Source organism: Hyposmocoma kahamanoa, unplaced genomic scaffold (genome assembly GCF_003589595.1).
Source record: "Hyposmocoma kahamanoa isolate Upper Pololo Valley unplaced genomic scaffold, ASM358959v1 100021, whole genome shotgun sequence".
NCBI lineage: Eukaryota > Metazoa > Arthropoda > Insecta > Lepidoptera > Cosmopterigidae > Hyposmocoma > Hyposmocoma kahamanoa.
In genome coordinates this window covers 2,160,095-2,173,953 of record NW_020653200.1, presented here as the reverse complement: position 1 = coordinate 2,173,953, position 13,859 = coordinate 2,160,095, and the positions used below count along the sequence as shown (strand labels likewise).

At 34.1% G+C, this 13,859-nt stretch overlaps 1 protein-coding gene across 1 annotated transcript; it reads right to left on the bottom strand.

Annotated features, from left to right (window-relative positions):
* Positions 1 to 7,941: 7,941 nt before the first annotated feature.
* Positions 7,942 to 9,912, bottom strand: LOC113226994 (peroxisomal membrane protein PEX16). The gene has a single exon (XM_026459848.1). The coding sequence runs from the start codon at positions 9,712 to 9,714 to the stop codon at positions 8,728 to 8,730; it is 987 nt and encodes a 328-aa protein (XP_026315633.1). The 5' UTR covers positions 9,715 to 9,912; the 3' UTR covers positions 7,942 to 8,727.
* Positions 9,913 to 13,859: the final 3,947 nt, after the last annotated feature.

Here is a 13,859-nt window from a genome sequence, read left to right as displayed (position 1 = left end):
ATATTGTATAAGATGTCGTATTTAAGGCGCATTTAACATTTAAATACAATATGTCTGCTTATTGTGTCCTATATCGCTTCACAACATAATTCTATGCAATGAATGGTATGTCAATTTACATGGGTGTTTGGAAGGATGAAAGTAGCAACAGGTAGCTTGTATTTTAAAATATAGTATTCTACCACGTATTACTAACGTTTAAATTTTCCTGGATAATATTTAAATAATTCATTTGTATGACTGTGATTCACTAAGTTATGTAATGTTGATGTACCCTGTCGCAGAAAATCCATGCTATGTTAGTTCTTAGTCACTTAAGCTGCATTCAAATTGTCTGTTAGTAGTGGTGCAGTCGGAATACAGTTTAGGTAATCGATTCAATTACGTTAAATGCGTCTATGAGATTTTTCATTGGGAATATGAATTCAAGAAATACAGTATAATATGTTGTACCCAATTTATTTAATTATGACTAAAAATATTATTTTACTAAATTGTTTTACGTTTAGTATGTACCATAAACCTACAGTGACAGTTGTCGCTAGCGACTACGTGAATCGTATACAAGATGTCACTTCTTGTGACAAATAAGGGCGCTGTACTTTTAGGGGCAGACAATATTATCAAATATTATAACGCGGTTGCTAAATGAAAAATATTTTTAGGACGTTTATTTTTGCTCACGTGGTGCTCCTACAATACTCCTTAAATAGCAGAGTCTGCAAAAGCCCTTAAATTATCTGAAACCTTCTTAAACGAAAAGAAGGACAGCCGGCACTGTAACCTCATGGTAGAGACGCATTTGATCGAAGAGGGAGAATAAAAAAAAGAATAGAGAAGCTTCTTGCGTATACTGAAAAGGGATACCAACAGAGTACCTATAAATTCCGGGTTGTCTACTTTTAAAATTTTACCCCGTTAAAGAAATTGAAATGAAACTGAAGCCGTGGTAGCCTAATGGTTTGGTGGGTTCGAATCCAGACTCGCATCTCTGAGTTTCTCGAAATTTGTGGGAATTTTAATTTGAAATTTATCATGAGCTTTTCGGTGAAGGAAAATATCGTGATGAAACGTTGAAGAAGGTTCAAAGTCCTCGGAAAACGTGTGCAGTCCCCAACCCTCATTGGGCCAGTGTGGTGGACTGTCGCCTAAGCACTCGCCTGAAAGGAGACCCGTGCCCGGCAGTGGGACGTATAAATGGGTTCATGATAATGATGAAATCTGCCGAGCCTAAGGAGGGAGAATCCGCCAGACCACATTTAGCTTGGTTGAGTTTTAGTAACCAAATAAAACAATTATGATAAATCATTACTTTTTTATTGGCCCTTGAACAGTATTAACTTAGTATACATATTTCGAACTGAAAAAGTATTGAAAAATACAATATTTAAAATGACCCATAAATTAGGGAAAAGATAGTGGCAAAAACACGGTATCCCTAAAATCAGCTAATCCTGTCCAATTTAATTTATACGTTATTTATTTGAGCTCTCTTTCTCGCGTATCATAACCACTGCTGGTAGAAGCAAGATGGACATATTTGACAAAACTAAGATATTCTCCTTCTTTTAGGAGGTTTATATGATGCAAACAAAAACCTTTCAATCAAGAAAATAATAATAATAATAAGAAAAATTAAAACTTAAGTGTGAAAGGGGTTATATTGGGAATTTTTCATTCCGTACGCTTATACGGTTTTTATTATTTATAGAGCCCCTCTACCCAATTCTCCCTCTACGCATTTGATCAATGCTATTTAAAAACTTTGGAATTATATAGTAGTCAATTACATACACAAAGTATAATTAACCTTTATAGGTATTTTAGATGTAGGTATTTGAGAGGAAATTTTGAATTATTAACATCATTCAAGACATTCACCAACATCGATCGGCACAAAATGCGAATGGTACGCGTTTGCAATTTTGTACAAGCGCATTACTGAAGCGCTTTGATCAAAGTATTCGTTCGTGACAGTTTATGAAATAAAAAAACATTCTGTTCTCACTTTGAACTCATTTCGAATGAAAAATTTTGAAATAATTAATATATCAATATATTAGATTGTACGGTAGTCTGTACTTACTTCAGGCGATCAAGCATTTATTTTGGATTTTAAAATCTTTGTTGAGATACTGGATTAGATTTTGTTTCGAGGTTCTTATTTCATGTTCTGCCTTCATACAATGTTTGTTCAGTTTTCGACCATGCCATCGTTTACACAACGCATACCATAGTAAATTTAAAACTAATAGTAAACAGTCTAGGCATTTATGTGGTCTGTGGTCTAGGCTGAATAACCTTGAGCATTTCTTTTCGATGAAAACAAAAACCTACAATTTGCTACAAAGCTAACTTCCCCATCAGCTTACACTAAAAACGCTTTAAACAAGCGAAATGGCAACCTAATTAAGATCATTGCACCCTCCAAGGCTCTGCAAACTGCAGACAAGACACTGCAGTCTCTCTCACCGATAAGTATACTCTTTATATCTGCTTTCTAGGGTTTACTTCTTTATTCAACTTCGTACATTAAAGTAAAAAAAAAGTGTACAAAAATTGCATGAAGGCATTCTTATATTTTTGTATCATATTCTCCAAGCTCTACTGTAATATTTATTTTTGTTTTCTTTTTTCAGTGACTCAACGCACGAAATTTTGTTTTAGCTGAGCCACAATAAAGGTGGCAGACGAATTTTTTGCACTTTTATATTTTCGGCGCTAAAATGAATGCTATGTTTTCTCTATCAGTTCAAATTAATTATATCTTGAAAATACATTTGATTATTCAAAGCATTGACCTTGATAAATAATGTATTTCATTGCGAGAGAAAGAAGATTTCTTATACAAAAAATCAAACGCCTATTATAGAAAAATGTAAAATTTTATTGCATACACCATTTTCATCGTCTTAATTTCTCAAACTCGTATCTTAAAGAACAAAGTTACTCAAATGCAAAAAATGGATTGTATGTACAAATGTTGCAGGCTGATTTCACATCCCATTTCCTTCATATTTACACACTGTCTTTTACCTATTCTTAAAGTAATGCATCCAAATTAACACCCTTGATAAGAAATGACTTATATACATTTATATAGAAAGTTTTGCCATCTCCTGCATAATCAATCACTCTTTAGAAGATACGAGTTTGAGAAAGTACCTAAGGCATCGATTTGAAAGTTCTGGAAATTCAGTTAAACGGCTCTAAGCTTTTGCACTCTTATGGTGAGGACTTGAAACAATTTAGTTATTTGTAGTAAATTTTTATGCTATTAAGATTTAATTATAGGTAGTTTATGTACAAAATGTTATTTTAGAGTTTTAAAAAGCTGTATAATTTTAGTATACGTATCTGAATTTATGTTTATAGGTTTTAATCATTATTTTTTTATATGTTGGATCTATTAATATTATATATGATAAATCTAATTGGATAATTCTTATAAAATATCGGAATTCTTGTCCTATAGGTTTTTAAAAAGAAGTGTTTAATTTTTGCCAATAAATTAATATTTAATATCAAAATATAATTAAATTGCTACTAATGCTTACATAAAATATTGATTAGTCTATTTAAATAAAAAAATTATAATATAAAGATGTCCCCAAAATCATTCCCTCACTATGTTCCGAATTTCATAATCAACACGTTCTATGCTTTAAATCAATACATTTGACAAAAGTAACCTTTAAATTTTAAACATTCGATCAGATAAAATATGTTTTTACAAAATTAAAGCGTGTGAACATGATAAATAAATTTAAAAAATGTATTATTATTCATGTCCCTACCAAAAAATCATTCCATCATACTTTTACCTTCCATCGATTTGGGAACGCATTTTTTAATCTTTGGTAAATTCATTTTGTAAGATTTTGGAAGTTAGCAGCACTGTAAATGACGAAATTCAAGTTGTGTGTGTAAAAAGTTCCTAATATGAAAAGTTTTAATTTAAAATTCTGACAGTTAAATTTTTTACAGTCATTCTCTCACATCACATTAAGCATTTGATTTTATTATTAATTATTCACTCAGACGAGTTATTGGTAACAGTAAGCTTATTCAAAATAAAGTCTGAGAGTCGTATTCCAGATCTACTCAATGCTCAAGTCAGGACTCGAGTATGATTTCAAGCACTAGGGGTCGTATTCCAGAACTCTACTCATTGCTCAAGTCAGGATTTGAGTATGATTTAAAGCACTAGAAATCATACTCAAGTCCTTGCCATTAGGGTCGTATTTCAAGTGCTTGAAATCATACTCAAGTCCTGACTTGAACATTGAGTATAGTCTGGAATACGACCATAGAAATCAAATTCAAGTCCTTACAAATGTATAGGACAGTCAGTCAAATGATCTGACTGCTCTATACATTTCCTTAAAGTCATTGATTTTGGGGACCATTATATCATCAAAAACTATTTACCTAAGTAGTATTTACTTTGAAATTGGCAATAGATAAATACAAATTCTTCCTAAAAATTTTCATAAATATCGAAAGCACGAATTTCGAAATTTCATGAGAACTGCCCAATTATGTTTTCTATTCATACATTTTCACAAAGAATGTGAAATCTTGTTGAGGAGTCTATTTTTGTGAACTTTTTCAAAGTGTATCATGATTTGAATTATGTAATATTTAAATAAATAATAGTGAATGTCTTGCGCAACTTTCATTTTATACTTATTGAATAGGGTTCCACTCCAGGTACTGACTATCACTTGATAAGTGCTCGAAGCAACTATAAATGGCCAAATAATATCTCCGTTCTTTTTAATAGCACCGCACTAGAGAAACCCTATATCGCGGGTGCCTTGGACAAACAGACAACCACAATTGCACCCAAACTCACCAGAGAAATAAATGTAGGCCACAGAAATATTTCTCGTAACCATTCGGCCACGGAAGCAGTTTATGAAAGATTCTTCTAAATGACTAATATAGGTATTCTAAACTTCTTCCAGAGTGTGCTCACTCAATCCACACACACGTAAATCTGTCTCGTTGATATCAACTTGTCAATAGCACTAGTTACTCGCAGATAGTCTTACAGCCTTAGAATAATAACGCATAGAAACCTAGTCCGCACACGCTAAGTGAGGCAAATTGAAGCGCTCTCAAAGGGCCTACACGAGCGGGCGGGCCGTCAATGCTCAAGGTCAACCTGCACCGCGAACAGCTCAAGAATTTTAGCTAAAAATGACGAAATGCGAGGTAAATGAGTGTAAAAATACGTCAGACAAACATAAAATAGATACTAACATCCCATTCCACAAGGAAGTAACGCGTTTCAACTTGTATTTTTATATAAATATTCACTAAATTCGAAAATTAACCTACTACTAAAACTAGCCTACATGAATTTGATTTTTGCCTCACATGTGACAGTTCATTGATATGAAACTATCATTCTATGTGTTATTATTCTAAGCTTACAGCTATTCATACAAACAAGTGGACAATAGAAATAGTAGTACATACAGACCAAATAAGTGGAAAGGCATAACGTAGTGTTTTGATTCGCGTCGCTAATGTAAATGTCCATAAATTACCCATTTAATTAATTTCATTTGAGTAGCATAACAGTACAATAAGCACCACCAACAGAGTGACATAACTAAAGAATCCTTCAAATATTTTGTAATACATGTGTATTTACGTTGTGTGAGGGAGTATCTAACCAATATACACACATCAAAAGTGTCTAGGGATCAAGTGAATATTTTTGAAATAAAAATTATTTAAGCAATATTTACCAAATCCAGTCTTCCAGTACGACTTCTTACTTTAATGCTTATGTTTTATTTAACCGCTTACCCCTATATTTAATTAAAATAAACTAAAATTGATGTTTTTGCAAATTGTGGGAAAAAACTCAAATTAACGGCGTCAATTAAATGACAAAAAAATGGCGAAAATGATGATTTTGCTCATTTTTATTGTAAAGATAAGAAAATTAATAATCTGTATTTCCACCATTAACACGAATCACACAATTACAGCGATTTGGCATGCTTAAGATGAGTTCATCAAAATCACTTTGAGGAATGGCCGCCCATGTGTTTTGTAACAAGTCAAAATATTGTTGTAGAGTATGTACGGTATGCATACTCGGCACAGCTCTTCTTTGAAGCATATCCCATGCGTGCTCAATTGGATTGAGGTCTGGCGATTGAGCAGGCCACGGCAGAACGTTGATACGAGCTTCGGCAAGAATGCGTGTTACGACTCTAGCCGTGTGTGGACGTGCGTTGTCATGCATTAGTTGAAATGAATCACCCAACTGGCCTCGCAAAGGAATGATAACATCTGAAACAATCCTCTCTGCGTAAACTTGAGCATTGAGGTTACCCCTGATCCAAATGAGATCGGTTCTTCCGCCGATCCAAATACCGGCCCATATCATTATTGTTCCCCCACCATATGGATGAACTTCCTGACAATATCTCAAACGTTCATGACGTCCAGATGTTCTCCAAACTCGAGTACGTCTTGTATCCGGTCTCATACCGAAGCGGGATTCATCCGAAAAGCACACATAGCGCCAGTCTTCTTCCTCCCAGTTCCTGTGTTCGCGAGCCCATCGTAAACGGGTCCTGCGATTGCAGGGTGCAATAGGTGGAACTCTGAGCGGCCTTCGGGATCGCAGACCCACTTTACGTAAACGATTTCGGATTGTTTGATCGCTTATTAGCAAGCCTGAGGAGCTGTGGAGCCTCGTAACCAACATCATGGCGGTCATGGTACGATTCCGTCGAGCAGTATTTTGGATATACCGGTCCTGTCTGCGAGTCGTGATGCGAGATCGTCCTCCATGTCGCTCGGCCACGCTGCCCGTCATGCGATAGCGCGTCCAGAGGCGACTTATGACGCTCTGTGTAGTGTTAAGAGTGAAAGCCACAGCACGTTGCCTGGAACCAGCTTCCAACATTCCGACGGCTCTCCATAATAATGTAAATTGTTTCGGTTCCGATGCAGATATTGTAATGATTTTGTCAAAACGCTATAACTCATTTTTATTCAAAACCACATTGACAATCGATTTTCTTCTTATTATCGAATTTTAAACAATATTCCTTATTTAAATGTTAAAACTCACTAAAAAGTATCAACAGCGATACAAAAAAGTTAATATAATTAACCCTAATTACAGCAATACTCTTAAACGTACTTGATCCCTAGACACTTTTGATGTGTGTAGTTTGTGTAAGTTATCCATGTCGAGTGTGGATATAGGTGTAAAAAAGTAACTTCATTGTAGCATTTTATGTATATTTGATTATAATATTTTAATACTCATAGCCACTCGCTATAAACAACGGGTACACTCATAGCCCCGCATTAGGGAAACCCTGTAACACACACATAGACAATCACAAATTACATACAGTACATATATTTATCCCAGACTGGGACCTCTGTATGGCAGACCAGTATGGTAACCGTTCCACCACACATGCGGGAAACCCTGTAACACACACATAGACAATCACAAATTACATACAGTACACATATTTATCCCAGACTGGGACCTCTGTATGACAGACCAGTATGGTAACCATTCCACCACACAGGCAGTTATTGGTCATCTGTCAGTTGCACTAGGCTACCATTACCTGTATTTAAAAATGTCCTCTGCATTCTCAAATTGTCAGGACTATATTCGCAGTCAGTCTTGCTCAAATCGTCTGGACAGTATACATGTATTTCTCGCATTAGATAAGAATGTCGATTGCTGTATACAGGTAGATAAAGTAAATACAATATGTATATTATGTAATAATTTATTGATCAAATGCTATTACACTCATTTATATACAAAATAAGTTTTACAACTGATATATTTGTTTTAGAACATGGTTGAAGACTGAAAGACAACCCATATTATTATTATTGACATGAAAATACAGTACTTGGTAAGATATATTTAATTCTATAATTAATATGGTACAATGTTGTTATTTGAATGTTTTTTATCAATACCAAATACTGTAAATCATGTTTTAAAAATACAATAATCCCATAAAACCTCGCTACATGTAAATTTAATGAATCACTTTTCTTAAATATAGTAAGTAATAATATTGGCATTACATAATTGTGTTGAAAAATTCGCAACAGCTTTGCTACATCGTCCCACAAGTATATGTGAAAGTTAACATTGCATGTAGCACGTGAAGGGCATCAGTGACATAGACTTGCTGTTTGAAAGACTATATATAAAGTAGTATTGTGGCAATGAAAATGCATGATTCACCTTCAGAGACTCTTAGCTGCCGTTAGGGTGATTGTTGGATCACACCACGAATATACTTGTAACATTAATTGGACTAAAGAAAGTACACACTATCTGGAAAAATTGTGACAATTATACAAATCCATAGAAATACATAGTTCGCAATTGCGGAGTTTGGCTTAGTATACATATTGCTTATGAGTATGTTTTCTACTATAGAATATTGGAATGTTGAGAATAATAGGAGTACAAATGTTAACTATTAATATTGTTTTATCAATTAATCTGAGCATTCTACAGTTAACTTCTTATAAATGGAAAATCAATTTACAGATTTAAATAAAATGTTTAAAAAAAATTTTCATAAAAATAATAAAAACATTTACTTAATATTATACCAGACACCAATATAATTCATTAAAAGAAACAAAAAAATTCCTTAACGCATAAGCGTTAGCCTGCACTAGACTAGAAACTTGCAAAATTTATGATGCCCACATATAAAAGTAGATGTCCTGAAAATGACTTAAATAGTGAATAATCGGGTTGCATAGGAATGACATCATGGGTAATTTCTTTACTGTTGAATTTAATGTGCTTTCAATAACATTTTTAGAATAACCATTATACATTGGACTCCTCAACAAGTACAATACAAGGCCGAGTTTCCTCCGACTGATCTCCAGCCTTTGTTCATATGACAGTTTCTTCATATGGCGGTTGAACAGTTTTAAGCTGGCCACATCAAGACCTAATGCAACAAGCCATTGCTTCCAAGCCTTTGTACCAAACACTCTCATTGCCACCAAGTGTGCAAGAGGTTTCAGTATATGAATTGTCTCAGCATACAGAAGGTCTTTAACTACGACATGAGGTGAAAATTCATCCTTGACTCTTACAGGCTGCCAGTCCCGCAAAGCGACTGGTGGCGCGCCATCTACCCGACGCATTACACGTCCCGACCTTCGTAGAGTAAAAAAGGCATTCGAATTATCGTCAGTATCTTTACCCTCTGTAAATTTCCTCCTTTGCAATGCTGCTATTGGTGGATGCGCTATGGGTACCTCTTTATATCTGTACAGCAAGATTAGTGCTGAAGAGCACTTAAAAAGCTGCAATAGTGTAGCGATGGTCCATTTTCCACGACTGCCCCATTGCCGCTTTACAACCAGCTCCACAAACACTTCACTGTAGTGAATGATGGTCAGGCACAGCTTTATTTGCTCACGGAGCCCGTAGTACGGTATTTCATTGTCGTAAGCTTCTCGAATCAGACGGTCATTGAACATCGACAAGAGCTTTGATACGGAATAAACCAGCTCGGAAACGATAGGAGACTTGTTGATCTTCCCGGCTACGAAGTAAGAAGAACACGTCGCTACAACTTCAATATCGGTTACTAAGTTCGGATTGCTAATCACCCAGCGCTTGTACGCGGCAAGCAACTCACTCACAGATAATTTCTTATTCATTTTCGATCACACAGATTCCAAAGGCACAATCTTGTCAGTGTCTATTCTTGTAGAAGTATAGAGTTCTGAGAATCACGTTATTGTTGCATTTCTATGGTTTTGAAATAGTAAAATAACACTAAATATACCCAAAAAAACTAGTTATTTCTCAAAGAAAATATCCCTAGATTATCTGTGCGCGAAACACATGCGCCCATCAATCACATAGACAGATTTTTTTTTTTTGAACCACAGAACCATCGAGTATAACCAGAAATAGAGTCGAAATAAGGGCCATTTCTTTTAAATAGAGGTGGGCGTTTAAACGAAAAGCACATAAAAAGGTCTGCTTTCTAAAATAAGCGCGTAACCGCTTAAGCACGCTTTTCATTTTAAGCGTAAGCGTTGATCCCTGGTCAGTTCTATAGGTCATAGATCATACAATCTATATTGGTACTCAACAATTTCATTTTTTACAACGTGCCTAAGTTTCATGTAGCGCCATCTATGTTTCCTAAACAAATCAATACAACATAACGTTGCAAGCTTTTTTTAAACAAAGTCTATGCGTTTAAATGTTTTTCTAAATGACTTCTTAATCGTCATATTAAAAAGCGTTCGTTTGTTTGTTACAATTTATAGGCCCAAAAACTATCCATATTCAGCTTTTACTGGAAATAAATAAATGCACCATATTTAGCTTCTAGTGAAAACTACTTGAACACAAGAGTGATGGAGTAGTCTTATGGTCAATATTAATTAATTTTATAGTATTATGTTGAATTTAGTCGAATTCACTTCAAGTAATAAGAGTTGTGCAGATACATACATACAATATTATAAATGCGTAAATAGCTGTTTCTGTAAAGACAGAAATCTTCTAACCCAGGAAGTCTCGACAAAAATAAAAACAACTCAAGTTGCCGTGATGACGAAAAACAATGTATATTTTCTTAAGTCGTCGTGACAAGGAACACTTCAAAAAGCTTAAATCAAAATTCGAAATAATCATAGGCATACATAGGTGTGTCAGCAAAAAGGTTTACTAACACTGCCCCTTACACGAGCAATCATAATAAAATTATGTAATAGAAACATGGTGCTAAAGTACAAATTACAATAATAGTTCGGTAACCTAAACTAAACCCAAAGATTTTACAAACAACTCATGTTTTGCCTTAGGCAAGGCTTTTGTAAACAGGTCTACCTCTAACTCTGTTGAAGGCTTGTACTCTATACAGACTATTTTATCATCAACACAATCTTGAATGAAATGATGCCTCTTTTACAGAACTTCCAAGAGCATAGTATTCAGCTTCGGTGCTAGAATAAGCCACGTTTTGTTGTGACTGTACCAATTTACAATGCAAAAGCCGAACCTACTCAGAAGCCCTGAATATGACTTTCGATCAGTCTTATAAGGCGATTAGGATTATAAGGCGAGTTAAATGATCACGAAGAGTTAACATACCTCTTAAACTTAAATGTCCAAGGCGACGATGCCTTAGTTCCAAAGAATTAGATTTGGACATAAAAACTTTACCTTCAGTGCTTATACTAGGCTCTTGGTCATTCGCAAATGCCGAATAACATCCCCGTTTATTATCAATTTTATAAATACCGTCCACATTAGAAGCTGTCAAATCACAGGAACCGATCACGCATACATTGTCCTTCCTGAAAGTATCAAATATTAATATATAGCCTTTAGCTGCGACTTTGCTAACAGACAAAAGATTAGCTGCTACATTTGGAACATATAAGGTGTCTTTAATAATTTTCATAACATTATTATCTAAAGTCAAATTGACGTCACCGTCACCTACACTAAACATTTTATCATTGTTGGCAGTAGTAATTTCTTTAGGAGGTTTAGGAGAATAATTAAATATGAGTCTTTCCTATGAGTCATATGACTAGAACAACCTAAATCTATAATCCACTATGTTGGTCCCAGTTACTAACTCTTAAGGCAGTCTCAGTAGAAAAACTACATGAATTGGTACTTCCTGTATTTGAAGGCGAAGCTTCAGGTTTCTTCGAGTTTTTCTTTTTCAGCTTGGGACCCGTCGGTATAATGTGACCTTTCTGATGACTTGTGACAGATTGGAACAAATTTGTTCTCCGTCAACAAAATTTTCTCATTGTGTTCCAAATTTGAATTTGAAGAATTTCTCTTGAATTCAGTTTGAATTAGCTGGCACTTAACAAATCTGAATCTAGTTTCAATTTAGTGGCTTCCATGGTCATTATTAAAGAATGGAATTCAGCAGGTAACCCAATTAGCATCAATTCGGCTAATTCTTCGTCATCGACGTTGCAGCCATTGTCAGCTAGTTCTTGAGTAATGGAAATAATGTTTCCTAAATAGTGATCCATAGAATTGTAGTTTTCGTATTTAATTTGCGAAAGTTCGCGTTTTAAGAGAAGTCTCCGACTTAAGCAAATTTTTGCGTATGCTTTCTGATCTATTGAAGAACCAGCAGTCGCTTCTTCGAAACCAATTGCTAAATTCCATAATCCATGGTTTATCAATAATAATTTCATTTGAAATTTCCACGTACCATAATTAGAAACACCTTCCAGTTTTTCTATAGCCATGCTTGAACCGCTGCCGCTGCTAATAACAATGTTATTCGAAGAAGAAATGTTTTGCGTCATTTTCGTAAAATTGTATTTTCCGAAAAAATTAAAATTTATAATATCACACAAAACTAAAGTCCTAATAAAACACACGTAAACTAAACTTGTCGAACTATTGTCAGAACATTACCCATAACAAGCCCATAACCAATGTAAAGACAGAAGTCTTCTAACCCAGGAAATCTCGACAAATATAAAAACAACACAAGTTGACGTGATGAAGAAAAACATTAGAGGATGGAAAAAAAAAAGAAGAAAACAATGTATATTTTCTTAAGTCGTCTTGACAAGGAACACTTCAAAAAGCCTAAATCAAAATTCGAAATAATCTTTTATTTTTTTCCATCTTCTAAGAAATAATTACAGACATACATAGAAGGTGTGTCAGCAAAAAGGTTTACCAACAGTTTCTCTCTGTTGGTAGTTATGACGTGCTGTAAGAAATGTGTCGATGTTTCGAATTTCTAGATTCCAATTAAACGTAAACTCAAAGTTTCATAATCTCGAAAACCAATTTATAACAAAACCGTTATGCTTACAGGGGATTTTGGTTGCTTATTACAAAGAAAGGTTAGTTTGTTTTGTAATATTCCTAAAATAATCTAAAAAAATACATTTGGATTTACAAAAATTCGAGCAAACATTATTTCGGGCAAATGTATTTTCGGAATTATGATTGATAACTCCAAACAGTAAAAAGAATACAACAATATTTTGTTACTTATTTATTACTAAAATTTAATAAACACTCATTTTAAAAATAAGATTAACATTAAATCAACTCTATAGTTTCTTTGTTCTAAATCTAAATATTTCAATCGCTTGTGGTTGAAAATTGAAATTGACGGAACGGGTCTCTTTCTGTCTTTTGCGCATGTCGTGTGTTAATTAATTAAGGACAATTAGCTATTTGGTTATTTTGATAACTTTTGTAATTTATGTTCGTATGTACTCGTATATGTACTTTTTATTTTTATTTTTTCTTACAGTACGGCATAATTTATGATAATTTATATGAAAACAATTACAATTTTTATTCATTATTTAGAATTTATTACATTATTATTTAATCAATAATACGACGGAGAAATAAATTTGAATAAACTTCGTTACATAATCTATCGATAAAAATAGGAGCTAAAAAGCACGTTCGCTTCTTTATAACGAAAAAACAGCGTTCATGAAGAATTGCATTTTTTTGTCTGTGTTTGCGTTAGAGGATGGGAAAAAAATAAAGAAAGTGGTTGCTTGTCAGTAATTAAGGAAGTTCATAGGCATGCTTATGTCAAATGTTCGAATGTTTTCAAATATTTTCTATGTAAACTCCTTATTTTTTTCCATCCTCTAAAGTAAACGCGGAGATGTAGTCGAAGTCACTTCACTTCACTTTTTATTTTTATGGCTCCATCAATATGAGAACTGATGATTTTGCCAATGTCACAGTTGAAAGAAAAAATACGAAACAAAAAAAAAAATTTCGCTAAGCTCTAAAAAATGTAAGCAAACAACTGTCACTGTCAAAG